Genomic DNA, 27654 nt, shown 5'->3' with positions numbered 1-27654 from the left:
GGGCCTGAGATTCTATTGCTCCAGCTGGCTCCCAAGTAATGCCAGTGCTGCTTGCTGGTCAAAGCCCTCTTTTAGTAGGGATTTAAAGAAAAATGGGAGGCACTCTACACTGTCCTACAAACTTCAGCCTGTACTTGTTAAAGATAAGAATGTCAGAGAATCGTAGCAAGGTGGTGCCAACTTTACTGCCAGATGTGGGAGGCATCCTGATGAAAATGTAATTTCATATAATTCATGTCACACCATGAATACAAGCATAAATGACAACAGACCCAGTCCACAGGTAACCATTGATGTGGTCTTTTTTGTAAAAATATATGGATTTGCAGACTGTTTAGCACAGGCCTTCCAGAAACCACTACTTAAGAGAACTGAAGTTTCTGGCAGTGGACCAGAGAAAAAAAGGCTGAAAACTAAAACAGCAAAACCAAAACGATCAGATATTCAGGGTCAGGCCAGGCCCAGCCTGAAATCAGAAGTATGGCAGTGGAAATAAATTATATGCACATGTAACCTACAGAAATTCAAGGCAACTTCCTCATCAAGAGCTTAACTAAAGAACACAGTGATCAAGGATTTCCTGTTTTTTTTTATAAGTGATTTCCTATTTTTGCCTTACATAACAATTTTACAACCTAATTCCCCATGCAAGATATAACCTCCCAGCACTACTGTCAGTAAAGCCCTGGGAGTAATTGTGTGTGGGTGATTACAGAGGACTGACCTGAAGCACAACCACTGATGTACTTTCTACCATAAGACTTCTGCTTCCAGATGGGGGGGAGCCTGTATATCGCAAAGCTAAAGTACCAGAAATACCTTGGCCTACACCCTTTCCTTCAGAAGGAGTTTCAACAACATGCCTTCCTCTACTGCCCCATCAGAGGCAGGAAGAGATGACAGCGGGTTCCCCTCTAACTTCTCATGGCATTGACTCAAGACCTGGGTATGAAAGCCTGGGAGGGTACCCCGAGATTTCACAAACTATTAGCACAAAAAGGTTTGTGGAGCAATTTCATAGGACCCTTTGGTAAAATGACTCCAAATTCAAAATGAAATCAAATCAAATTCAAAACTAGGAATGATACTTCATCAGAATTAGAAACAAAAAGACTCGAAACGGGAATGGATAGCCAATGGGCGAGTTCACATACGTTGGGGGTGCAGATGTCCTGTTGAGTAGCAAGTAACAGCTGTACAACAATCAAAGTTCACCCTCAAAATATATGCCTGACTCTTCCCAACCTCAACTATCTAATGTGTTTATATTTAGAGATGTTTTATTTCAACCCGGATAATCCTTGTTCAAATCTCTTATCAATTTAGTACAGTTTTGTTTCAGCTATAACTGTAACCCTTTTCAGTCTTTTTGTTTTGTCTTTAAATTGAATGTTTAAATGACTTTTTAAAAACACAAAAAATTGACTTCTATACATTTTAATAGCCACAGAAGGTAAAGCAAGCTACATGAACAACATAAATATCCCTAGAAAACAGTATCATAGATGTGCAAAATGATACTTTTGGTCAACATTTTAAAAAATCAGGGACGCCTGGGTGGCTCAGTTGGTTGAGCAGCTGCCTTCGGCTCAGGTCATGATCCCAGCCTCCTGGGATCGAGTCCCACATCGGGCTCCTTGCTCAGCAGGGAGCCTGCTTCTCCCTCTGCCTCTGCCTGCCACTCTATCTGCCTGTGCTCACTCTCTCAGTCAAATAAATAAATAAAATCTTAAAAAAAAAAAAACATCAACTCGGGAGGCAGGAGTCAAGATGGCGGAGGAGTAGCGGCTGAGACGACATCAGGTAGCAGGAGATCCACTAGACAGCTTATCAATCCATTGTGAACACCTACAAACCCAACAGGAGATTGAAGAGAAGAAGAGCAACAATTCTAGAAACAGAAAATCGACCACTTTCTGAAAGGTAGGACAGTGGAGAAGTGAACCCAAAGCGACGGGAGGATAGACCACGGGGGGGAGGGGCCGGCTCCTGGCAAGCGGCGGAGCAACGGAGCACTAAATCGGAACTTTTTAAAAGTCTGCTCCACGGAGGGACATTGCTCCGCAGGCTAAACTGGGGTGAAACCCATGTGGGGTAAGCGTGGCCCCAGGTCCCGTGGGGTCACAGAAGGATCGGGGGTGTCTGAGTGTTGCAGAGCTCGCAGGTATTAGAGCAGGGAAGCTGGCTACAGAGACGGAGCCGAGGAGTGAGCTCTTAGCTCAGGGTTACCTTATCGTGATCCACGGCACAGGCCACTGCTCTGTGAGCGGGGACCCCACAAGATCTGGGGAGACCCCCCTGGAAGAGCACAGGGATCTGCAGGGTTCAGAGGCTCCAGGCGGGGCTGTGTGCCAGAGACAGAGACGCTGGGTCACAGGCCGGGTGAGCTCGGAGCGTGGCCGGAGGCCAGGGAGACGGGAGTGACTGAGCGCTTTTCTCCAAGGGCGCACTGAGGAGCGGGGCCCCGAGCTCTGGGCTCCTCTGGGCCAGAGACTGGGCGGCTGCCATTTTCATGCCCGTCCTCTGGAACTCTATGGAAAGCATTCAGGGAACAAAAGTTCCCGAAAGCGAACCCAAGCAGATTTCTTAGCCTGGCCTCTGGTAAGGGCGGGGCAATTGTCTCGGGCAAAGACACTTGAGAATCACTACAACAGGCCCCTCCCCCAGAAGATCAACAAGAAATCCAGCCAAGACCAAGTTCACTTACCAAGGAGAACAGTGGAACTCCAGAGGAGGAGAAAGCAAAGCATGGAATTCATGGCTTTCTCCCCAAGATTCTTTAGTCTTGCAAAGTTAAATAATTTCTTTTAATTTTATTTTTTCTTCTGCTAAATTTTTTTAACTTTTACCCTTTCCTCTTTTAACATTTTTTAACTAGTTTATATTAACAATACCTTTCATTTTAAAAAAAATCTTTTTTGAACCATCATTATTATAGTCATATTTTATCCTTGATTGTATCTAACTTTATTTTTTGTATACACATAGGGTCTTTTCTTCTAAAAAAATCTGGGTTCAATTTCTAATAGATCAAAATATACCTTAAATCTAGCACAGGGCTTTGTTCGAGTCTCCAGCCTGAGCAAATTCTCTCTACTTTCTTTTTCTTTATTCTCCCAACTAACTTATCTTATCAACTCCTTTTTTAGAAAATTTTTTCAATTTTTTTTTTTAGAAAATTGAAAAAAAATTTCATCTTTATAGTCCTATTCCATCCCCTCATCGTGTTTACCCTTATATATGTTTTTCATTCGTTAAAATTTGGGGAGGTAGTTTCTTCTAAGAGACCAAAGTACTCCCAAAATTAAGTGGGTGACCCTGTTCTATTCACCAGTCTAATATATACATAATTTTCTCTTTTTTCTCTTTTTTATTTATTTTTTATTTTTTAATTTTCTCTCTCTTTTTTTTTCTGAACTTCTTTTTACCCCCTTTCTTCCCCCCACGATTTGGGGTCTCTTCTGATTTGGTTAAAGCACATTTTCCTGGGGTCTTTGCCACCCTTTTAGTATTTTATTCGCTCCTACATATATTCTTATCTGGATAAAATGACAAGGCAGAAAAACTCACCACAACAAAAAGAACAAGAGGCAGGACCGAAGGCCAGAGACCTAATCAATATGGACACTGGTAATATGTCAGATCTAGAGTTCAGAATGACGATTCACAAGGTGCTAGCTGGGCTCGAAAAAGGCATGGAAGATATTAGAGAAACCCTGTCTGGAGAAATAAAAGCCCATTCTGGAGAAATAGAAGAACTAAAATCTAACCAAGTTGAAATAAAAAAAGCTATTAATAAGGTGCAATAAAAAATGGAGGCTGTTACGGCTAGGATAAATGAGAGAGAAGAGAGAATTAGCGATATAGAAGACCAAATGACAGAGAATAAAGAAGCTGAGCAAAAGAGAGACAAACAACTACTGGACCACGAGGGGAGAATTCGAGAGATAAGTGACACCATAAGACGAAACAACATTAGAATAATTGGGATTCCAGAAGAAGAGGAAACAGAGAGGGGAGCAGAAAGTATACTGAGAATAGAGAATTTCCCTAATATGGCAAAGAGAACAAGCACCAAAATCCAGGAGGTTCAGAGAACCCCCCCTCAAAATCAGTAAAAATGGGTCCAGACCCCGTCATCTCATAGTAAAATGTACAAGTCTTAGCGACAAAGAGAAAATCCTGAAAGCAGCCCGGGACAAGAAGTCTGTAACATACAATGGTAAAAATATTAGATTGGCAACAGACTTATCCACAGAGACCTGGCAGGCCAGAAAGAGCTGGCATGATATATTCAGAGCACTAAACGAGAAAAACATGCAGCCAAGAATACTATATCCAGCTAGGCTATCACTGAAAATAGGAGGAGAGAGAAAAAGCTTCCAGGACAAACAAAAACTGAAAGAATTTGCAAACACCAAACCAGCTCTACAGAAAATATTGAAAGGGGTCCTCTAAGCAAAGAGAGACCCTAAAAGTAGTAGATCAAAAAGGAACAGAGACAATATACAGTAACAGTCACCTTACAGGCAATACAATGGCACTAAGTTCATATCTCTCAATAGTTACCCTGAATGTTAATGGGCTAAATGCCCCAATCAAAAGATGCAGGGTATCAGAATGGATAAAAAAACAAAACCCATCAATATGCTGTCAAGAAGAAACTCATTTTAGACCCAAAGATGCCTCCAGATTTAAAGTGAGGGGGTGGAAAACTATTTACCATGCTAATGGACATCAAAAGAAAGCTGGGGTGGTGATCCTTATATCAGATCAATTAGATTTTAAGCCAAAGACTATAATAATAGATGAGGAAGGACACTATATCATACTCAAAGTGTCTGTCCAACCAACAAGAAGATCTAACAATTTTAAATATCTATGCCCCTATCATGGGAGCAGCTAACTACATAAACCAATTAATAACAAAATCAAAGAAACACATCGACAATAATACAATAATAGTAGGGGACTTTAACACTCCCCTCACTGAAATGGACAGATCATCCAAGCAAAAGATCAACAAGGAAATAAAGGCCTTAAATGACACACTGGGCCAGATGGACATCACAGATATATTCAGAACATTCCATTCCAAAGCAACAGAATACACATTCTTCTCTAGTGCACATGGAACAGTCTCCAGAATAGATCACATCCTGGGTCATAAATCAGGTCTCAACTGGTATCAAAAGATTGGGATCATTCCCTGCATATTATCAGACCACAATGCTCTGAAGCTAGAACTCAACCACAAGAGGAAATTTGGAAAGAACCCAAATACATGGAGACTAAACAGCATCCTTCAAAAGAATGAATGGGTCAACCAGGAAATTAAAGAAGAACTGAAAAAATTCATGGAAACAAATGATAATGAAAACACAACGGTTCAAAATCTGTGGGACACGACAAAGGCAGTCCTGAGAGGAAATATACAGCGATACAAGCCTTTCTCAAGAAACAAGAAAGGTCTCAAATACACAACCTAACCCTACACTTAAAGGAGCTGGAGAAAGAACAACAAAGAAAGCCTAAACCCAGCAGGAGAAGAGAAATAATAAAGATTAGAGCAGAAATCAATGAAATAGAAACCAAAAATAACAACAGAACAAATCAACGAAACTAGAAGCTGGTTCTTTGAAAGAATTAATAAGACTGATAAAACCCTGGCCAGACTTATCAAAAAGAAAAGAGAAAGGACCCAAATAAATAAAATCATGAATGAAAGAGGAGAGATCACAACCAACACCAAAGAAATACAAACAATTATAAGAACATATTATTATGAGCAACTCTACGCCAGCAAATTTGACAATCTGGAAGAAATGGATGCATTCCTAGAGACATAAAATCTACCACAACTAAACCAGGAAGAAACAGAAAACCTGAACAGACCCATAACCAGTAAGGAGATTGAAGGAGTTATCAAAAATCTCCCAACAAACAAGAGCCCAGGGCCTGATGGCTTCCCAGGGGAATTCTACCAAACATTTAAAGAAGAATTAATTCCTATTCTCCTAAAACTGTTCCAAAAAATAGAAATGGAAGGAAAACTCCCAAACTCATTTTATGAGCCAGCATCACCTTGATCCCAAAACCAGACAAGGATCCCATCAAAAAAGAGAATTACAGACCAATATCCTTGATGAACACAGATGCGAAAATTCTCACCAAAATACTAGCCAACAGCATTCAACAGTACATTAAAAGGATTATTCACCACGACCAAGTGGGATTTATTCCAGGGCTGCAAGGTTGGTTCAACATCCGCAAATCAATCAATGTGATACAACACATTAATAAAAGAAAGAACAAGAACCATATGATCCTCTCAATAGATGCGGAAAAAGCATTTGACAAAGTACAGCATCCCTTCCTGATCAAAACTCTTCCAAGTGTAGGGATAGAGGGTACATACCTCAATATCATCAAAGCCATCTATGAAAAACCCACCGCAAATGTCATTCTCAATGGAGAAAAACTGAAAGCTTTTCTGCTAAGGTCAGGAACACGGCAGGGATGTCTATGATCACCACTGCTATTCAACATAGTACTAGAAGTCCTAGCCTCAGCAATCAGACAACAAGAAGAAATTAAAGGCATCCAAATCGGCAAAGAAGAAGTCAAACTATCACTCTTTGCAGATGATATGAAACTGTATGTGGAAAACCGAAAAGACTCCACTCCAAATCTGCTAGAACTTGTACAGGAATTCAGTAAAATGTCAGGATATAAAATCAATGCACAGAAATCAGTTGCATTTCTCTACACCAAAAAGACAGAAGAAAGAGAAATTAAGGAGTCAATCCCATTTACAATTGCACCCAAACCGTAAGACACCTAGGAATAAACCTAACCAAAGAGGCAAAGAATCTATACTCAGAAAAGTACAAAGTACTCGTGAAAGAAATTGAGGAAGACACAAAGAAATGGAAAAAGTTCCATGCTCATGATTGGAAGAACAAATATTGTGAAAATGTCTATGCTACCTAAAGCAATCTACACATTTAATGCAATCCCTATCAAAATCCCATCCATTTTTTTTCAAAGAAATGGAACAAATAATCCTAAAATTTATATGGAACCAGAAAAGACCTCGAATAGCCAGAGAAATATTGAAAAAGAAAGCCAAAGTTGGTGACATCACAATTCCAGACTTTAAGCTCTATTACTAAGCTGTCATCATCAAGACAGTATGGTACTGGCACAAAAACAGACACATAGATCAATGGAATAGAATAGAGAGCCCAGAAATAGACCTTCAACTCTATGGTCAACTAATCTTTGACAAAGCAGGAAAGAATGTCTAATGGAAAAAGGATAGTCTCTTCAACAAATGGCGCTGGGAAAATTGGACAGCCACGTGCAGAAAAATGAACCTGGACCATTTCCTTACACCACACACGAAAGTGGACTCAAAATGGATGAAGAACCTCAATGTGAGAAAGGAATCCATCAAAATCCTTGAGGAGAACACAGGCAGCAACCTCTTCGACCTCAGCTGCAGCAACTTCTTCCTAGGAACATTGCCAAAGGCAAGGGAAGCTACGGCGAAAATGAACTATTGAGATTTCATCAAGATCAAAAGCTTTTGCACAGCAAAGGAAACAGTTAAGAAAACCAAAAGACAACTGACAGAATGGGAGAAGATATTTGCTAACAACATATCAGATAAAGGGCTAGTGTCCAACATCTATAAAGAATTTATCAAGCTCAATACCCAAAGAACAAATGATCCAATCAAGAAATGGGCAGAGGACATGAACAGACATTTCTGCAAAGAAGACATCCAGATGGCCAACAGACACATGAAAAAGTGCTCCACATCACTCGGCATCAGGGAAATATAAATCAAAACCACAATGAGTTACCACCTCGCACCAGTCAGAATGGCTAAAATTAACAAGTCAGGAAATGACAGATGCTGGCGAGGATGCGGAGAAAGGGGAACCCTCCTACACTATTGGTGGGAATGCAAGCTGGTGCAACCACTCTGGAAAACAGCATGGAGGTTCCTCAAAAAGTTGAAAATAGAGCTACCCTATGACCCAGCAATTGCACTACTGGGTATTTACCCTAAAGATACAAATGTAGTGATCCAAAGGGGCACGTGCACCCGAATGTTTATAGCAGCAATGTCCACAACAGCCAAACCTAGATGTCCATCAACAGACGAATGGATAAAGAAGATGTGGTATATATATATATATATATATATATATATATATATATATATACACAATGGAATACTATGCAGCCATCAAAAGAAACAAAATCTTGCCGTTTGTGATGACGTGGATGGAACTAGAAGGTATTACGCTTAGCGAAATAAGTCAGTTGGAGAAAGGCAATTATCATATGATCTCCCTGATAGGAGGAAGTGGAGATGCAACGTGGGGGGTTTGGGGGTAAGAAAAGAATAAATGAAACAAGGTGGGATCGGGAAGGAGACAAACCATAAGAGACTCTTAATTTCACAAAGCAAACTGAGGGTTGCCGGCGGCGGGGCAGGGAGAGGATGGTGGTGTTATGGACACTGGGGAGGGTATGTGCTATGGTGAGTGCTGTGAAGTGTGCAAACCTGGAGATTCACAGACCTGTACCGCTGGCGCTAATAATACATTATATGTTAATTTAAAAAATAAATTGGAAAAAAAAATTTACTGAATGAATGTTCTGATGATTGCAATGTTAGTTTCAGTTTCTCTGTGCCTCAGGCATATAGTTTTGTGGTTCACTAATAGTTACAGGCCTTGCAAATCCTAATGTCTGTCAGGAATTATCCACTGGATAAATGCAATTTCCAAGTCTTACAGAGAACCATGATATGATCATAAGACACATAAGGGAAAAGATAAAATTTAGAGTCACAATTATTTATATATCATAAATAAAATTTTTAGCAAATAAAAAAAATATGGTCAAGCTATAACTATTAGTTAAAAGATAGGGGACTATTAACATGCAAGAGGGTAACAAAGCAGCTGGCTCGGTACATGCTGAATACTGAGAAATGCTTCCTGCTTCTTCCTGTTAGTCACTGTTTCTCAGCCAGGTTAGAAGATCCTGTTACTTTGTATATATAAGCAAACACTATCCTTAGACCAAATACACTTCTGCTTAAGGAGAAAAAAAATACCCATGCAAATATTTAACTTAGATGCTAAAGTAACAAATGCCTAAAACAGTGCTGCTATATGATTCCTGTAATTCCTACACTGATAACTGACTACTTCTATCACTTTCGCCAGGACTAGGCCATCTGGTGAAGAATGAACTCAGGCTTGGAAGACTGAGGGACCTGGACTGGTATCTCAACTCACTCTCACCATGCAACCATGAGTTTAACTCCTAGGAGACCAAGCTTCCTCATGCCAATTAAAAAAATATATATATTTCTGTTTCTCATGGCTCTGAGAATTAAATAAGACAACAGATGGTAAATGAGGGTGTATATCCAATGTATACTCAATAAATGATAACTCACCTCCCTATTTCCCCGCACCACTTTTAAGCAGGGATTTTCTAGAACTCCAATAGAACTCCTGGATCAGAATGGATACTGTCTTTACTTACTGAGGTTTTAGAAGGTAATTTTTTGACTCTAACTGAATTTCAGCCTCCTAAAATATCCACCTATTTAACTATTTATATTAACAATTACAGAAATTTTACTTGTGTAGTAATGGGTGATACAGATACTTTGTGTGTCTGTGAGTGATTTCTGGTACTTTGGACTTTATTTTACATATTAGAGAAAAGAGAAGACAGGCATATAATTCTGGACTCATAAGACCTTGTTAGAAAAGAATACTTCCTCAACAGATCCTATTTATGAAAAGTGTTTTTAGTAATTACAGCTCCTGCTTCAAAGAAAAAATATATATAGTGGACTCCCCAGGAGCAACTTCAGTATTAGGAGCAAAGCAAGATTCATTCATCTCTTTGCCCCTCTATTTCAAAAACATCAGTTAGATAATCTAAAAGGGAAATTACCATTAAATACCATCAGGCACAGAGCTCTAATTCTGAGTCAGCTTCTGTGTAATCACAGCAAATTTTACAGTCACTATCCCCAAGTGTCTTAATGTACTAGTGCATTCAATAATCTCCATAAGCTTATGAATAGGTACTATTATTTCTAAGGACACTGGCTTGAGGCAGTTTAAGTAACTTATCCAAGCTACATGATAGAAAGTTAGTGAAGCTGGGATACATATCCAGGGAGTCCAATTTCAAAGCCTGCATTCTTAACCAGTATGGTTAATGGTTCTTAACCCTGACTCATTGGTCCCTTTTTATAACACATGATTTTAAGACCCCTATTACTAAACCAAATAAAAATCAGATAATATAACCTACCCATAAAAAATAATGTAATGCTGTAATTATGAGATAAGAACTTATAAAACACGTATTTCACCATAGAAATAACTTAAAATTATGATTTTAATTAGAAAATTTTAGGCATGACTACACTATTAGACTATCTACCTATGTATCTACCTAATCCTTGAAATTCCCCAAATGTCTGAGGGTGGTATTGTCCTAATGAGGAATTGCTACACTACTGTCTGCTGACTTTCTACTGTCTCAGACATCCTCTGTGTCAGAGCTGTGTTCTCGCACTTTTTTCCTTTAGATAAGCATATTGAGATTGCTCATTTTTGTAAATAAACATTATAAAATTATGTACAATCTCATTACACTATACTGTTTAGTCTCCATGAATGAGTTTAAGGCACAAATAATTTTAAAAACTGAAAACTCAGTAAGAACAAAACAAAGTTTTGCTCTAAAGCAATAAGTGTCAATTAAATCTAGTTTCAACCACCACTTATCTTGCCAATTAATTTCTTACCACTTACTTTAAGCTCAGGGGCCAATTATATGCTCTCACCCTTCTGAAGTTCTGAAGCTCTTCTCACTTAGCAACTAAAGCTCATTACGGGACAATCACACTTTTAGAACTAGCTCTAGCATTTGTTCTACAAACTCAGTCAACACCTCGGACTGCTCGGCTCACAAAGAGTCAGACATGATTCCCCTCCATCCAACCCACGTGTTCATGAACAATAGAGGAGGGAGCCAAACCAAAGCCCTTTCAAGCGCAGACCTGTTCTCTGCGACGCAGGCAGCTCGCCGGCAGCAGGCAGTGTACCTGTTGTTCCCGGAGGCAGCACGTAAGCTGAAGAGGACGGCGGAGCTCCTGGTCCGCCATGCTGGAAGGATGCTCCAGAGGAAGGGGGAGGAGGGAAAGCAGCAGCAGAGCTGGAGGCAGGTGGAGAGGCCTGGTGCTGTGCTGCATACAGCGGAGACTGCCCCGAGTAGGAAGAAGCGGGAGATATGTAAGGGGTGTTAGGGTAAGCATTTGAAGCAGAAGGAGCGACAGGCTGCTGAGGCCGGTACACTGCTGACCCCCCTGTTCCGAAGGAATACTGCTGGGCTGGCTGATAAGCTACACCAATGGGAAGAAACAGAAATTTTAATTAGTTATAAGTTTATTCAGATAGCAATAAAAAACCCAAACTTATTTCATTCTATGGAAATTATTTTCATCATTATTCTTTCAACAATGAGCTACAACCATACATTAACACTTCTCCGTTATGCTTTTGATACCCTGGGTATCCTTAAATGATACTAACAGTTACTGGATCCAATATTTGAAACCTGCCATCTCCGGACTGCTGTTGGCTATGAAAATCTTTGAGGGGCGCCTGGGTCATTCAGTTACTTGTGCATCTGCTTTTGGCTCAGGTCGTCATCTCAGGGTCCTAGGATGGAGCCCAGCATTGGGCATCCTGCTCAGAGGGGAGTCTGCTTCTCCCACTTACTCTGCCCCACCCCCGCAACTCATCCTTTCTCTCTCTCACTCTCACTCTCAAATAAGTAAACAACATCTTAAAAAAAAAAATTCTTTGAATCATCAGACCCAAGAACTCTAAGACTGACCCTTCCCCAACCCTGGGGAAAGACTGCAGTGACACCTACCACCCCCAGATGGAACCATGCCGGAATTACATGTTCAAAGCACTTCCCCCTACAGTAAATAAGGGGACTTTGGTGGTGGCTCAACATCTCTCCCACTACAAGAATTGTAGGGTGAACACTATTGTTATGAATCAGAAACCTTCTCCAACACCTGGTAATATCATCAGCTACTCAAATTGTGATTTTGAGCCATAGTTTCAGATTAATAGCCAACTCTCCATGGTCCCCGACAAAGCAATTACAATACAGTATTTCATACACTGTGCAGTTGGTTAGTAAGCATCCAGGCACCCAACTAACATTTTGATGCAAAGATCTGAGCCCGGATTAGAGAATACTATCACATTCTTCATGACCAGGGGTTGGTATGGACTCCCACGGAATGAATCTGCTAGAACTGTACCTACTTTATTCGGAAGAGAGCACAAGTGAAAAGTCATGTCAAATCTGTATCCATGTTAAGAACATCCATTTTAGCACAGAACAGGCTTATTAGGATTAGTTCTTACTAGGCAGTGGTCTCTTGCTTTTGTAATAGTTGTTTAGTCCCATAATTTCCCCCCTGGAGATTTTTATTTTTTTGGTCAATTAAATTTTAAAACAGTGGTGCTATTTTCTAAGTGCAAATGTTTTCTAAAAAACAAAAGCCAATGGTGGGCACATGTCATTATTATACATCTGTCAAAATTCATAGAATGTTCAACACCAAGAGTGTACCCTCAAGTAAGCTATGGACTTTGGGTGGTAATGGCATGTCCGTGTAGGTTCATTAACTATGACAAATGTACCACTGGGGTAGGGGCTGTTGATAGCGGAGGAGGTTGTGCATAGGGGCAGGGAGGATATTGGAAACTTCTATACTCTCCACTCAAATGTGCTATCTAAAACTGCTTTAAAATAAAGTCTACTTCTTGGGGCGCCTGGGTGGCTCAGCGGGTTAAAGCCTTTGCCTTTGGCTCAGGTCATGATCTCAGGGTCCTGGGATCGAGCCCCGCATTGGGCTCTCTGCTCAGCAGGGAGCCTGCTTCCTCCTCTCTCTCTCTGCCTGCCTCTCTGCCTACTTGTGATCTCTGTCAACTAAATAAAATAAAATCTTAAAAAAAAAAGTCTATTTCTTAAAAAAGATGATACAAATGAAAAACAAGAACAAATGTCCTTTGGAACCATTTTTCCAAAGATGGTTTGTGTCATCTTGCTTAAAGGAAAAGAATATGCAACCAAATCCTTCCAAATTCCATTTTTAAAAAAATATCCAAATCATGGGACAATTCACTGTCCTTAGTAGCCGCTTGGGAACTGTGCTGAGCGGATGGACACCAGCCGTGTCCTGGCAAGCTGACTCAGGGTGCTTCCTAGGAAACTATGTTTCTCTCTCTCACGTCCTACAGAGAATGGTTCTCTCCTTGTTTGTTAAAACTGACTTGATGAGTTTGGAGCTCCAAAGCGAATCTTTCAACATTAGAATAAGACACAGGGCTGCACAAGGACTTCGGGGTCGCACTACTTACGCTGTGGCTGTGGATACGGTGGTACCTGGGTGTGCATATGACCCGGAGACGTGGGAAGCTGAGCTGTGGCAGCGTTGGGGATGGCATTTCCATGCATTATGAAACCTGGAGGTGGAGGATTTTCTCCCTAGGGAATGAGAATATGACAAAAAGGAGGGTTACATTTGCGTGTCATCCTTGCGCAGGGGCCATGCTAATCCTCTCTGTCTCGTTCCAATTTTAGTAAATGTACTGCTGAAGCGAGCATAGGAGGATTACATTTGGAACCAAGAATCTTACCAGATGGATTTATAATCTCTGAAATGGAATTGTGTTTATTTTTCTAAAACAAACAAAAAAAACTTCACTGTGTAAGAAACACTGCATTTTTACATTCTATTTTCTTTAGAACATATTCTCTTAGCAACACATTCTAAGTGGCTTAAAGATTAAACAGGTCCAAAGTAATAAATGCAAAGAATGGCGACAGATGCTAATGACTTCATAAAACAGTATTAGTGATATTCATAATAAGTCACCAGGATTTTCCATCTCTACTAAATGCCATCCACTACTTCACACTTTGGAAATATAAGCATAAATGCCACAAGGGAACTTTCGCTTCTCTTCAATTTCCGCAACACTCAAAAAACAAAGAAGAAAGAAAAAAGAAAATCTTCAGTGCAATCAGATTTAAACCACTGTTAGAACTTCAGTTGCTATTTTTCTAGCTGAGGTCAATTTAGGACCACAAAAGAAGGAGAAGGATAAGAAAATAAACAAATTGTCCTAAAACTGCTTCTTGTACCCAAAGCATTAAAAATGCAATAATCAGACAGACGGGGGAGGGGACTTAAGAGAAGGGGCGGTTAGAGAATATTTCACTATATGTATTTGGGGGAGCAGAATTCTGCTCAAAGATGAATAACGAAGGATATACCTGTGTGTCAGAGGGAGAGGCTGCAGGTGGATGGCTGGGAAGGGCGGTAGGAGTTTTGTTACTCCAGGTAGTGGCAGTAGGGGCAATTCTAACCTGAATTGAACAAAGAAATACCAATCACAGAAAACAAAAAATAAAAATGTTAAAAGAAGAAAAAAAAAACCCAAAAGGCATTAATAGCCAGATGCGAAGCAAAAAATCAGAGCAGCAAGACACTACATGTTAGTCAGGCACTGCTTTCAAGGTAGCAGGGACTCTAAAAGAAAAACACACATTCACAACAAAAACAGGGGGAGGGAGGCGGGGGAAAAATATGAAAACCTAAATCAAAGCATAAAAACAATGCCATTCAAGTGTCAAGAATAAGGGAAAAAGGCTAGTTCCTTTAAGTAGGTAAGGAAAGAAGACACTGGCGGGGGGAGAAGGTAATTAAGTAAAAAAGTGATTTTGAAGCATTAATCATAGTCATGCTACTATTAGATCTGTAAACATATTGCTATAAGCTCCCCTTTCTGGATTTTATTAGAGCCATAAAAAATCACATTAGTCCCATATGAGGTTTAGAAACATACAATCAGAGTGTATTAGAGATCATCCAGTCTAATCCCCACCTTCCACCACGGAGAAAGCCAACACTTCATTGAGAAATGAAGGGGCTTGCTGAGGTCCATACAACTAGCTGGCGACATTGCTAGGACCGAATCGGGCCTCCTGATTCCCAGGCCAGTGTTTGCTATACTACACCATGCTGCTTACCCTAGAGTCCTGAGGTTTTCAAAAAAAATTTTTAAGCCATCAAAATCTTTTTGTCAAATAAACCTTCACAAAAACTCTTCATTCAGCGTAAGATAAGCTTTAATCAAGAAAATCACTGCTTAATTTATTACTGAATTTGTTCTTCTTTTCTTAAAGCATGAGACTGCTAGGTCAAAGTATAACCAAAGTCTTCCAATGTTTTTACATCTGAGCAGAAAGACAGATAAACCCAATGACATAAAGAGTAAATACTCTCTTTTCCCAGTGTAAAGGGTGTCACACTTCAGTACCCTGAGAGAGAGTGTGACCGAACTAAAGGCGCTTGGGGGATCCAACACCAGGTCGGCCATTAACTAGCCACATAATGCTAAGAAATCCAAGTTTTAAGTCTTAAAACTCTTGTCTTGTCACTTGACCTCTCTGCCTCTCAGTTTTTCTAGCCACTGCCTGCTTGGTCCTACCTATGTCACAGACATTCTAAAACCACTGCAATCTCCACGAGTGGGAAACTTAATCTGTTTTGTCTACCAATATACCAACAGGTAGAATAAAGATAGGCACTCATAGTAAAGCTCTCAAAAAAATAATTGTCAAATAAAGGAAAAAATAAAACAGTTAAAATCAAATGTATTAATCAAAGGTACAATAGATGGGGTGCCTGGGTGGCTCAGCTGGTTCAGTGACTGCCTTCGGCTCAGGTCGTGATCCCAGAGTCCCAAGATAGAGTCCCACATCAGGTTCCCGGCTCCGCAGGGAGTCTACTTCTCCCTCTCACCTTCTTCCCTCTCATGCTCTCTCTCTCTCTCTCAAATAAATAAATAAAATCGTTAAAAAAAAAATCTTTAATCATCTTAGTAATCCCCATGACCTACAACTTCACATACCTTTGGTCATTCTCTACTATCCAAGTTGTTCCCCCCACCCAAAAGTGTACTCTAAGGGCACCTGGGGGGGCTCAGTTAAGCATCTGCCTTCAGCTCAGGCCATGATTCTGGGGTTCTGGGACTGAGCCCTGCATCAGGCTCCCGGCTCAGCAGGGAGCCTGCTTCTCCCTCTCTCTTCCCCCACTGGTGTTCGCTCATGCTCTCTCTCTCTCAAATAAATAAATAAAATCTTTAAAAAAAAGAAAGTGTACTCTGAATACTCTTTATTGGGCTGATGCAGAAGACACAGTAAACTTATAATAATGATTTAGAATAGAATACTCAAAAAAAGAGTACTTTTTCTAAGAATATTTTATAATATTAACCAAATCAGCCCCAAAATTATTCCTACTACTTAACTTAGTTTTTTGGATGACTCAAACTGTAGCAGTTTCAAGAACACATGTACATGTGTAAGGGAAGTTTGAGTGATAAGAAACAAGAAGAAATCTCCCCAGAGAGCTTAAATTAATTTATATTTAAAATATAATCTGTTTGCCCAGATTAAAGTGATCATTAGAAAAACAAAACAAAACAAAACAGGGGTGCCTGGGTGGCTCAGTGCGTTAAAGCTTCTGCCTTCAGCTCAGGTCATGATCTTAGGGTCCTGGGATTGAGCCCCACATTGGGCTCTCTGCTCGGCGGAGAGCCTGCTTCTCCCCCTGTCTCTCTCTCTGCCTGCCCCTCTGCCTGCTTGTGATCTCTGTCAAATAAGTAAGTAAAATCGTAAAAAAAAAAAACCTAAAAAACAGACCATAAATACCACTTCCAAGAATATAAAAAGAAAAACTATTAAAATAATATGTTGTCTAGTTTCATCAGAGCAGATTACGGTTTCTTATCCACTAAACTAAAACCACCAATTTGAACAGAAATACATGGATGTTCTACTTCATCAGGACCGTATCACTCACATGCGGGTAATATTGCGGAGCCGGAACTCTGGGCATCTGTGTGTGGCCAGCCACTGGTCCAGGCCGGCCCTTGGGCAGCTGCTGCCTGTCATAAGGAGTTTTAGGTGATTCCTGTCCTGGTACAGGCTGTCCTTGTGCTTTACGAAGTCTGTCGCGAAGCTGCACAATATTCGGCTATAATAAGTAATGGAAGAAAACAAAGCCAGCTGTTAGAATTCACCCAACTATATGACAGCATGTTGCTTTTCCTCAAGTAAGCTTGATTGGGCATACGTTCCTTGTTTATATGCTATTTCCTATATAACAGACCCTGGCACATGAGGGGAGTTTCCCATCATGGGATTCGGAAACTCAAGACTAATACCAAAGGTCCAAGATATATAGTGTAACTTGTAATTTAACTGAGGCAGCGTCTGGAATTACACCCACCACGGAGAGTAAGATCAATGTCACTTACCATCTCTGCTCTTCTGTGTTTTCTTGTAGTTGAGTAATCACAAATTATAAAAGTGTTAAAAAAAAAACAACACAACTTTTTTCTTTATAGGGAAAAGGGGCCCCAAAAGAATCAACTGCTAAAGACGCTGATGGGAGAAAATGGTGATCTAAGAGGAAAATTAATAACAAAGAGATGCTGGAAATAAGTTAAAAGAGTAAGATGTCAGGCGCCTGGGTGGCTCAGTGGGTTAAAGCCTCTGCCTTCGGCTCAGGTCATGGTCTCAGGGTCTTGGGATCAAGCCTCGAATCAGGCTCTCTGCTCGGCAGGGACCCTGCTTCCTCCTCTCTCTCTCTCTGCCTGCCTCTCTGCCTACTTGTGATCTCTGTCTGTCAAATAAATAAATAAAATGTTTAAAAAAAAAAAAAAAAGAGTAAGATGTCACACTCATAGTAGCTTACACAGATCTATGATTATATAGATCTACAATAAGTGTGAGTTGACCACGTACATGTTCTAGGTATTGACAAGCAACAACAAAAAAGTAATGTTAAAATATTTCAGCAATAACTGATTGTTTTTCAAAATCATACATTTCTATAAATTCCTTAAAGGTTTAAAGCTGTCATTTAAAGTTGAATATATACTTTATTGCCTATCAGGGAGGAAAACCAGATACTATAATGATATCACAGAGTCTCAGAACATATTCCCCAGAAAATACTTAAGGGTCTACTGAGATACATGGAAGACAGCAACTTTGAAATTATTTATTTTTACATAATGTTCTTTAAAAACCCAAAGAAAACACAAAGAATAAGGTATAGAAAATGTACACAGTTATAAACGGTATTAAAAATAAGGGGTTTTGTTCTTTAAGGTATAGAAAATGTACACAGTTATAAACGGTATTAAAAATAAGGGGTTTAATACTAAGCCTAGAAGATCTAAAGGTTTTAGATTAAGTTACTCTTAAAGGGTCTTACAATTTAATAACGGAGTCTTACTAAATAAAAAGGCATAAAACTATTATGCCAAAGTCATTATAAAGTCTATGTTTTCTATTCTACCTATATTCTCATAAACAGTTTAGAAAGATATGACATGTAAGTGTGTTCAAAACCAACTAGTCATACCTCCATAATCCTGGAACACAGATGTAAGTATTTTTACTCAATGAAATTACTCAAGGAAATGTATTGATAATTCCATAGAACAGAAAAAATACTGAAAATATTTAACTAAAAAAATCCATTAAAAACAAAGTAAAGTTTATAATAAGAAGTACAGAAACAAAATTCTTTAAGGCTCAAAATTATGCTCTGTCAGACACACAATACAGATTATATATAAACATCCTACTTGTGGAAAACTGCCCTCAAATCCCACCCTAATTTCCATCCATGCTCCATTATTAAATTTAGATAGCCCTCTTCCATGCTTCCACAGCCCTGCTACCTCCATCACAGTATGTATCACTTTTGGAATCAGATGTTTACTTGTCTATATTCAGTTTGAATTTGGAAATCCCCCCCCCCCAGGAAAAGAATCCTAGCAATCATGTCCGTCACTACACAGTCAGTCTCTTACTGAATTCCACTGCATTGAAAAAGCCCATTTTAATGGATACCAAATAAGGACACTAAATTAGAAATGTAATTGTGTTTTGAGTACTTGAAAAATATACTTGTCCTGGGGCGCCTGAGTGGCTCAGCTGGTTAAGCATCTGACTCTTGATTTCAGCTCAAGTCATGATCTCAGGGGTATGGGTTGGAGCCCCATGTCAGACTCCACGCTGGGCATGGAGGCTGCTTGGGATTCTCTCTCTACCTCTCCCTATGCCTCCCCCCACCCACCCCCCAAAGTCCCCAGAAAATATCAGACTGGAATGGTATATAAAATGAACTGCTTTGCTAGTATCTATGTCTGGGGTGGCATTTTAAAACCACAACCCCACATGTTTGGTTAAGTATTAAATATTCATAGTTCAATCCTGAGTGCTACCTACTGGACTCACCTTATTCACACACTAAAAGAAGAAAAATGGTCAATTCTAATTACCTGGTTGGTGTTTTCAGGAAGAAAAGCCAAGGCTGCAGCAATGCTGCCCTGGGCTGCCAACAAATTCGCATACTGACTCATTTTCTCAGCCAAAAGAACTCCTACGGTATTGGTGTCCATGGCTTGGGTGAGTTGTACAGCTTTTCGCAGAATGACAACCTTCTCAATAAGATCCTAAATGAGAAAAAGAAGGGAGAGGGAGAAGGAGAACCAGACAAAGATATCAAGATGTTTATGAAAGAAGGCAAGAAAAGACAAAGAGTTATGAAGGTTTCTAAAACCTACTAGAAGTACATCATGTTACCCTCTTTCTTAAAAACGTCTGCAACAGCTGACCATGATTTAGGTAAACTGAAAAAGTGAGGAGGAAGAAGGGCTCTTATTTACGAATAAGGCATAAGTTACCACCTTCTCCTAAATATCCTTAAATGGCCAGATACTCGTCTTGTGAACTAAAGTAGGCAAACATCCAAAGAGGAAGTGACAGGCAGATACCCAAAGGCAGAAGCTGAGTTCCAGCAGGTATAAAACAAACTGTGACTAAAGATACCGTACTAGCTACACTATAAAAACAGTACTGCTATGAGGCGACCTCCAATGAGCTTACTATTTCAACCCAAAAGTTTCTCACGTTGCTCTTCGATACCAATTATTTCAACAACAGGGAGCTTCAAGTACAAAGCACAAGAATACCCTACTAGCTGCCTTTCAAAGGTACACAGATCCAGAAGTATGAAGCAAGTGTGCTTTTTCTCTGAAGCACTTAGAAGGAAAGCCTTGATTTCCTACCAGATTCTCAGTTTTAATAGGGTGATCTTTAAAGTAACAACTCTGTTGAGAAAAATCTCTTTCCAGAGAGAAAAACAAATATATTTGAATGAAATATTATGACACTCTGTTGATTACATGTTTGGGAAAAAGTATCTAAATATATAGTTATTCAGTGGCTGAGAAGAGTCCCCATATTTTTTACTCCCCCTCTTGCCCAGGTTGTAGGGCTACATGGGATTCCACTTCACCTTACTTTCATTTTCCCGTAACCATGAATATCTTAATCTATTCTCTATTGTACTGAGGATGCCTCCCATTCCTTGCCACATTGTTTCTTTCCTTGCCCAAGGCAGACAGGGTCAACACAGGCAGCAAGAGAGAACCATGAGGAAAAAGAAGTAAACTCTAGGGCTGTTTCCATCCTATCGCCATCTACTTCCCCCCATTAACTACCCAATCATAACCTTGACTTCACGAACAGTTGTGACCCCATTTTACCTATTCCATCATTTCATACTTTGCCCCTCCAAATATAGCTACAAAGACACATAAATTATCCAGCAAAAGAACTTCTAAAACATAGATAACAAAGGAAAGCAATGAAGTGGAACGAATCAATTTCCAGAATATAAGTACAGTGAAAGCACAAGAAAGGAAGCACCTTTGTTCAAAGATACTAACCTGAAGGGACAAAGGATTGCTTCCATCTTGAGCTTTAGTCCAACATGCAACCAGTTTCTCTACATTCCCTGCACAAATATAGCAGAGACATGCTTGAGTCTGCAGGAGACTGTCACCTTCACTTTCAAGTCTGGTTCCCAAAAGATCTAAAGATCAAGCAGAAAACAAAATGAGATTAGGCTCAAAGCAATCTATATATGAAGTTGTAAGAAGACCAATAATATTTTCAGAAGTATGAATTAAACTTCACACAACCAATGAGTAGTAGACAGAAACAAAATTACTATTATGTAAATGCCCAGTAAATATTTATGAATGGAGGTAGGGGTGCCTGGGTGGCTCAGTGGGTTAAGCCTCTGCCTTTGGCTCAGGTCATGATCTCAGGGTCCTGGGATCGAGTCTCAAGTCCGGCTTCTGCTCAGTGGGGAGGTTGCTTCTCCCTCTCTCTGCCTGCCTTCCTGTCTACTTGTGATCTCTCTGCCAAATAAGCAAATAAAATCTTTTAAAAATTAAAAAAAAGAAGGACGCGTGTGACTAATTGTATGTAATAAATGGCTTGACAAGATTCTATATACCTAGCTATAGAATGAATTTCTATTAGTTATATTAAAAAATAATAAATGGGAACAATATTTGAACAGAAAAATCCTAACGAACATTCAACTCCATTTCATCGCATCTCATGTTTGTGTAGATGTAATACTGCACATTTAGAAGGAACATAAATGGTAGGTAGGACCACTATAAATTACTTATGATAATAAAGTTAACACCTTATACTTCATATTCTCATAATGCTTTCAAGGTAGCAAGTGGTTGGTTTTTCTTATACCAGTGGCCTGAAGCTTCCTTTCTTACAAACAAGGAGTATCGTTCCTTAGCCACCAATATAGTCATGGCCTTTAATGGTAATTTGTAATTTCCATTCAAATGCTGTAATTACTAATTTTATCAAGCTAACATTTTCTTTCTTTATTTTTAAAGATTTTATTTATTTGACAGAGAGAAAAAGAGAGTACAAGTAGGGGGAGCAGCAGAGGGAAAGAGAGAAGCAGAGTCCCCACGGAGCAGGAAGCCTGATCTGGAGCTTGATCCCAGGACCCAGGATCATGACCCATGCAGAAGACAGGCACTTAAACAACTGAGTCACCCAGGCGCCCCTACCAAGCTAATATTTATTAAGTGAAATCTGATTATATGCAATTTTACAAATAATAGACTAAGGCTTAGAAAGTAATCCTTCCTAGGTCATAGATCTAATAAGTGGCGGAGGCAAGATTCCAAGTCTAGTCTGCCTAAAACCAAAATCATTAAAAATAATGACTAGGTATGGAGAAATGATATAGTTAATAATTCGAGAAAAGCGTTCAAATGAGAATTTATGTTTACCGAGTGATTAGCTGGTTTGCAAAAATTTCTAATACGATCTGTCAATAATTTTATTTAAAATATGCTATGCCATATACATGATATAGATATAAATATAAATATATAAATATAAATACAAGGCTCATTTTCTTACCACAAAGCGTTGAAAATTCATCTGGTTTAGCGTAAGTCAATACCGCAGCTAAAGCCTCTCTCCAATTTTTAAGGTCACAAGACTCAACAATTTCTTTCCAGTTCTTCATCACCACTGCAGTAATTAGCTTAAGAAAGGAAAATAAAGGGAGAATTAAAAGTCCTTGGTGTATCAGTAAAAATTAACTCTGGCTAATCAATCATATCATTCAAAACTACTATTCAAAGTATTTCATGCAGAATAAAGCAGCAGCAAAGTGAAGTATATCCTTGAACCAAATGACATAAGATGGTTATTTTTTCTCAAAAAAAAAAAAATCAAACAAGCATATTTTATAAATAGGCTGGGAAGGAAAAGTATAGGGTGTAATCAAAACTTTTAACAGTGGGGCGCCTGGGTGGCTTAGTGGGGTAAAGCCTCTGCCTTCGGCTCAGGTGGTGATCCCACGGTTTTAGGATTGAGCCCCACATCGGGCTCTCTGCTCAACGGGGAGCCTGCTTCCCTTCCTCATTCTCTGCCTACTTGTGATCTCTGTCAAATAAATAGATAAAATCTTTAAAAAAAAAACCTTTTAACAGGAAAACATGACCTGGTCTGATGGGTCAGGAAAAATATTCTGAGTACATGTGAGATATAAAGTCAGAATTAACTTCATCAAGAAGAAAAGAGGTCAGAAAACAGGAAGATGGCAGAGGAGGAGGAGGACCCTAGGTTTGTCCTATGAACACAACTAGATAACTATCCAATTACCCTAAATACCCCAGAAGTTAAAAATGAGTCAAGGAACACACACACACACACACACACACACACACACACGGATATAAAATAAAATAACATATATAAACAATGGGGAGGAGAGGGAAAAAGAATGAGTTCAAACAAACTTAACATCAACTTCATACTGCTATATGCAGAAGAGGCTATAGACAGATCTAACAGCAACAACCGGTCAAAACCACTAATTAACATGCAAGGAATAAAGAGAAAGAAATCCAAATATATCACTAAAGAAAAAAATCAGCAAAATGTGAAAAAGAGAAAAGAGGGATCAGAGAAAAATCTCCAGGAACAACCACAAAACAAGCAATAAAATGGCAATAAGTACATACCTATCAATAATTACTTTGACTGTAAATGGACTAAACACCTTAATTAAAAGATACAGGGTGTCAGACTGGATTAAAAAACAAGACCCAACTATACGCTGCACACAAGAGACTCATTTTAGACCTAAAGATACCTGCAGATCGAAAGTGATAGTGGAGAAACATTTGTCACAAAAATGGACATCAAAAGAAAAGCTGGAATAGCAATACTTATATTAGACCAGACTTTAAAACAAAGATTGTAACGAGAGACAAAGGAGGACACTACATAATAATAAAGAGGACAATCCAACAAGAAGATATAACAATTATAAATATTTATGCACCACAATATGGGAGTACCCAAATATATGAAACAATTAATAAAAACATAAAAGAACTAATTGATAATAACACAAAAATAGTAGGGGACTTCAATAACCAATCACACCAATGGACAGGTCTAAACAGAAAATCTGCAAGGAGACAACAGCTCTGAATGACACACTGGATCGGACGGCAGAGGAGTAGGAGGAGATTAACAGATATATTCAGAACATTCCGTCCTAAAACAGCAGAATACACATCCTTTTCAAGTGCACAGGGAGCATTCTCCAGAAGAGGTCATATATTAATTAGGTCACAAAACAGGCCTCGACAAATTTAAAAAGAATGAAGTCATACTATGCACCTTTTCCAACCACAATGCCATTAAACGGTAAGTCAGCCACAAGAAAAAAATCTGGAAAGATCACAAATCACAAATACAGGGGGTTAAATAACATGCTACCAAACTCCGAATGGGTCAACCAGGAAATGAAAAAATAAAACAAGTATGTGGAAACAAATGAAGATGAGAAAACACAATGGTCCAAGACCTTTGGGATGCAGTGAAATGGTTCTAAGAGGGAAGTATAAAGCAATACAGGCTTACCTCAAGAAACAAGAAAAAACTCAAATAAGCAACCTAACTTTACACCTGAAGAAACTAGAAAAAGAAGAAATGGAGCCTAAAGCCAGAAGGAAGGAAGGAAATAATAAAGATTAGAGCAGAAATCAATGATATAGAAACTTAAAAAAGCAATAGAATAGATCAATGAAACCAGGAGTTGGTTCTTTGAAAACATGAATAAAACTGATAAACCACTAGTCAGACTTATCAAAAAGAAAAGAGAAAGGACCCAAATAAATAAAATCACAAATGAGAGAGACGAAGTAACAAAACCACAAAAATACAAGCACTTATAAGAGAATATTATGAGAGGGGCACCTGCGTGGCTCAGTGGTTAAGCCTCTGCCTTCGGCTCAGGTCATGATCCCAGGGTCCTGGGATCGAGCCCTGCACCAGCTTCCAGGGATCCTGCTTCCCCTCCCTCTCTGCCTGCCTCTCTGCCTGCTTATGATCTCTGTCAAGTAAATAAATAAAATCTTAAAAAAAAAAATAATAGCAAACTGAATTGAACAATACATTAAAAAAGTCATTCATCGGGACGCCTGGGTGGCTCAGTGGGTTAAGCCTCTGCCTTCATCTCAGGTCATGATCCCAGGGTCCTGGGATCGAGCCCCGCATCGGGCTCTCTGCTCCGCAGGAAGCCTGCCTCCACCTCTCTCTCTGCCTGCCTCTCTGCCTACTTGTGATCTCTGTCTGTCAAATAAATAAAATCTTAAAAAAAAAAAAAAAGTCATTCATCACAGTCAAGTGGGATTTGTTCCTGGTTGCAAGGATGGCTCAATATTCACAAATCAATTAATGTGATATATCATATCAGTAAGAGAAAGGATAAGAAGCATATGATCCTTTCCACAGATGCAGAAAAAAGCATTTGAAAAGGTACATCCATTCATGTTAAAAACCCTCAATAAAGTAGGTTTAGAGGGAACATTCCTCAGTAGAATAAAGGCCATATATATGAAAACTCACAAGTAATATCATCCAAAATGGGGAAAAACTAAAAGCTTTTCCTCTATGGTCAGGAACAAGACAGGGATGTACACTCTCACCACTTTTATTCAATACAGTACTGGAAGTCCTAGCCTCAGCAATCAGACAACAAAAAGAAATAAAAGTCATCCAAACTGGCAAGGAAGAAATCAAATTTATACTATTTGCAGATGACATGATACTCTATGCAGAAAACCCAAAGACGGGGTGCCTAGGAGGCTCAGTGGGAAAGCTCAGTGGGAAAGCGAAAGCTTCTGCCTTCGGCTTGGGTCATGATCCCAGGGTCCTGGGATTGAGCCGCACATCGGGCTCTCCGCTCAGTGGGGAGCCTGCTTCCCACCTTCTCTCTGCCTACTTGTGATCTCTGTCAAATAAACAAATAAAATCTTAAAACAAAAAACAAAAAACAAAGACTCCACCAAAAACCTGCTAGAATTGATACAGGAATTTAGTAAAACCACAGGATACAAAATCAATGTACAGAAATCGGTTGTACTTCGATACACCAATACTGAGGTACTAGAAAGAGAAATTAAGGAATCAATACCATTCACAACTACACCAAAAATAATACAATACATAGGAATAAACCTAACCATAGAGGTAAAAGACCTGTACTCTGAAAACTATAAAACACTGATGAAAGAAACTGAAGATGACACAAAGAAATGGAGAGATATACCATTCTCATGGATTGGAAGAACAAATATTGTTAAAATGTCTACACTACCCAAAGCAATCCATACATTTAATGTAATCCTTATCAAAATACCAACAGCACTTCCACAGAGCTAGACAATAATCCTAAAATTTGTATGGAACCACAAAAGACCCCAAAGAGCCAAAGCAGTCTTGAAAAGAAAAGCAAAGCTGAAGGTATCACAATTCCAGACTTCAAGGTATATCACAAAGCTATAGTCATCAAGACGTACGGTACTGGCATAAAAAGATATACAGATCAATAGAACAGAAAACCCAGGAATGAACCTATAACTATATGGTCAACTAATCTTCAACAAAGCAGGGAAGAATGTCCAATGGCAAAAAACAAAAAGTCTCTTCCACAAATGGTGTTGGGAAAACTGGACAGCAAAATGCAAAATAATGAACCTGGGCCACATTTTTATACCACACACAAAAATAAATTCAAAATGGATGAAAGACCTACATATAAGGCAGGAAACCATAAAAATCCTAAGGAGAACACAAGCTGTAACCCTGTTGACATAGACTGCAGCAACTTCTTTCTACATATGTCTCCTGAGGCAAGAGAAACAAAAGCAGAAATAAACTATTGGGACTCCACCAAAATAAAAACCTTCTGCACAGCGAAGGACAATCAACAAAACTGAAAGGCAACCTATGGAATAGGAGAAGATACTTGCAAATGACATATCTGATAAAGGGTTCGTACCCAAAATATATAAAGAACTGATATAGCTCACCAACTCCCCCAAAATAATCCAATTAAAAAATGGGCAGAAGATATGAACAGACGTTTTCCCAAAGAAGACATCCAGATGGCCCACAGACACATGAAAAGATGCTCCCCATCACTCATCATCAGGGAAACACAAATCAAAACCATAGTGAGATCCCACCTCACACCAGTCAGAAGGGCTAAAATTAACAACACAGCAAACAACAGGTGTTGGCGAGGATGCGGAGAAAGGGGACCCTCCACACTGGGCGGGAATGTCCGCTGGTGCAGCTACTCTGGATACCAGCATGGAGGTTCCTGAGAAAGGTGAAAATAGGGCTACCCTACGACCCAGCAATGGCACTACTGGGTATTTACCCAAAGATACAAAAATTCTGATTTGAAAGGAGAAATGCACCCTGACATTTTAGCAGCATTATCCACAACAGGCAAATCAGGGAAAGAGCCCAACTGTCCACCGACCGGTGGTGGGATAAAGAAAAGGTAGACTAGACACACAACGGAAGACAACTCAGCCATTCAAACGAATGAAATCTTGCCCGGTGCACTGATGGGGACAGAGCTGAGGAGTATTATGTTGTGCAGAATAAGTCAGAGAAAGACAAATACCGCAGGATTTCACTCATATGTGAAATTTAAGAAACAAAACCAATAAGCAAAGGGGAAGAAAAATGGGGGGTGTCAAACCAAGAGACTCT

General features: G+C 39.4%; 1 protein-coding gene across 7 annotated transcripts in view; it reads right to left on the bottom strand.

Moving 5' to 3' along the window:
• The window catches only part of LOC111148904 (SEC31 homolog A, COPII coat complex component), a 78741-nt gene that overhangs the window by 13099 nt on the left and 37988 nt on the right, over positions 1–27654 (bottom strand). For 3 of the 7 annotated variants that reach the window (XM_022505681.1, XM_022505683.1, XM_022505684.1), the window contains 6 exons: positions 22486–22612; positions 20964–21109; positions 19512–19685; positions 17015–17188; positions 13503–13629; positions 11117–11458 (listed from right to left, as the gene is read on the bottom strand). In XM_022505681.1, the coding sequence (XP_022361389.1) occupies positions 11117–11458; positions 13503–13629; positions 17015–17188; positions 19512–19685; positions 20964–21109; positions 22486–22612 (1090 nt within the window). The remainder of the gene's footprint in view (positions 1–11116; positions 11459–13502; positions 13630–17014; positions 17189–19511; positions 19686–20963; positions 21110–22485; positions 22613–27654) is intronic. The other 4 variants (XM_022505682.1, XM_022505685.1, XM_022505686.1 and 1 more) reach the window with 2 other exon arrangements.

The sequence above is a fragment of the Enhydra lutris genome, unplaced genomic scaffold (genome assembly GCF_002288905.1).
Source record: "Enhydra lutris kenyoni isolate GAN:26980312 unplaced genomic scaffold, ASM228890v2 scaffoldscaffold21, whole genome shotgun sequence".
Taxonomy (NCBI): Eukaryota; Metazoa; Chordata; class Mammalia; order Carnivora; family Mustelidae; genus Enhydra; species Enhydra lutris.
Note: the sequence above shows the minus strand (reverse complement) of the source record. Positions and strands in the feature narration are given on the sequence as shown.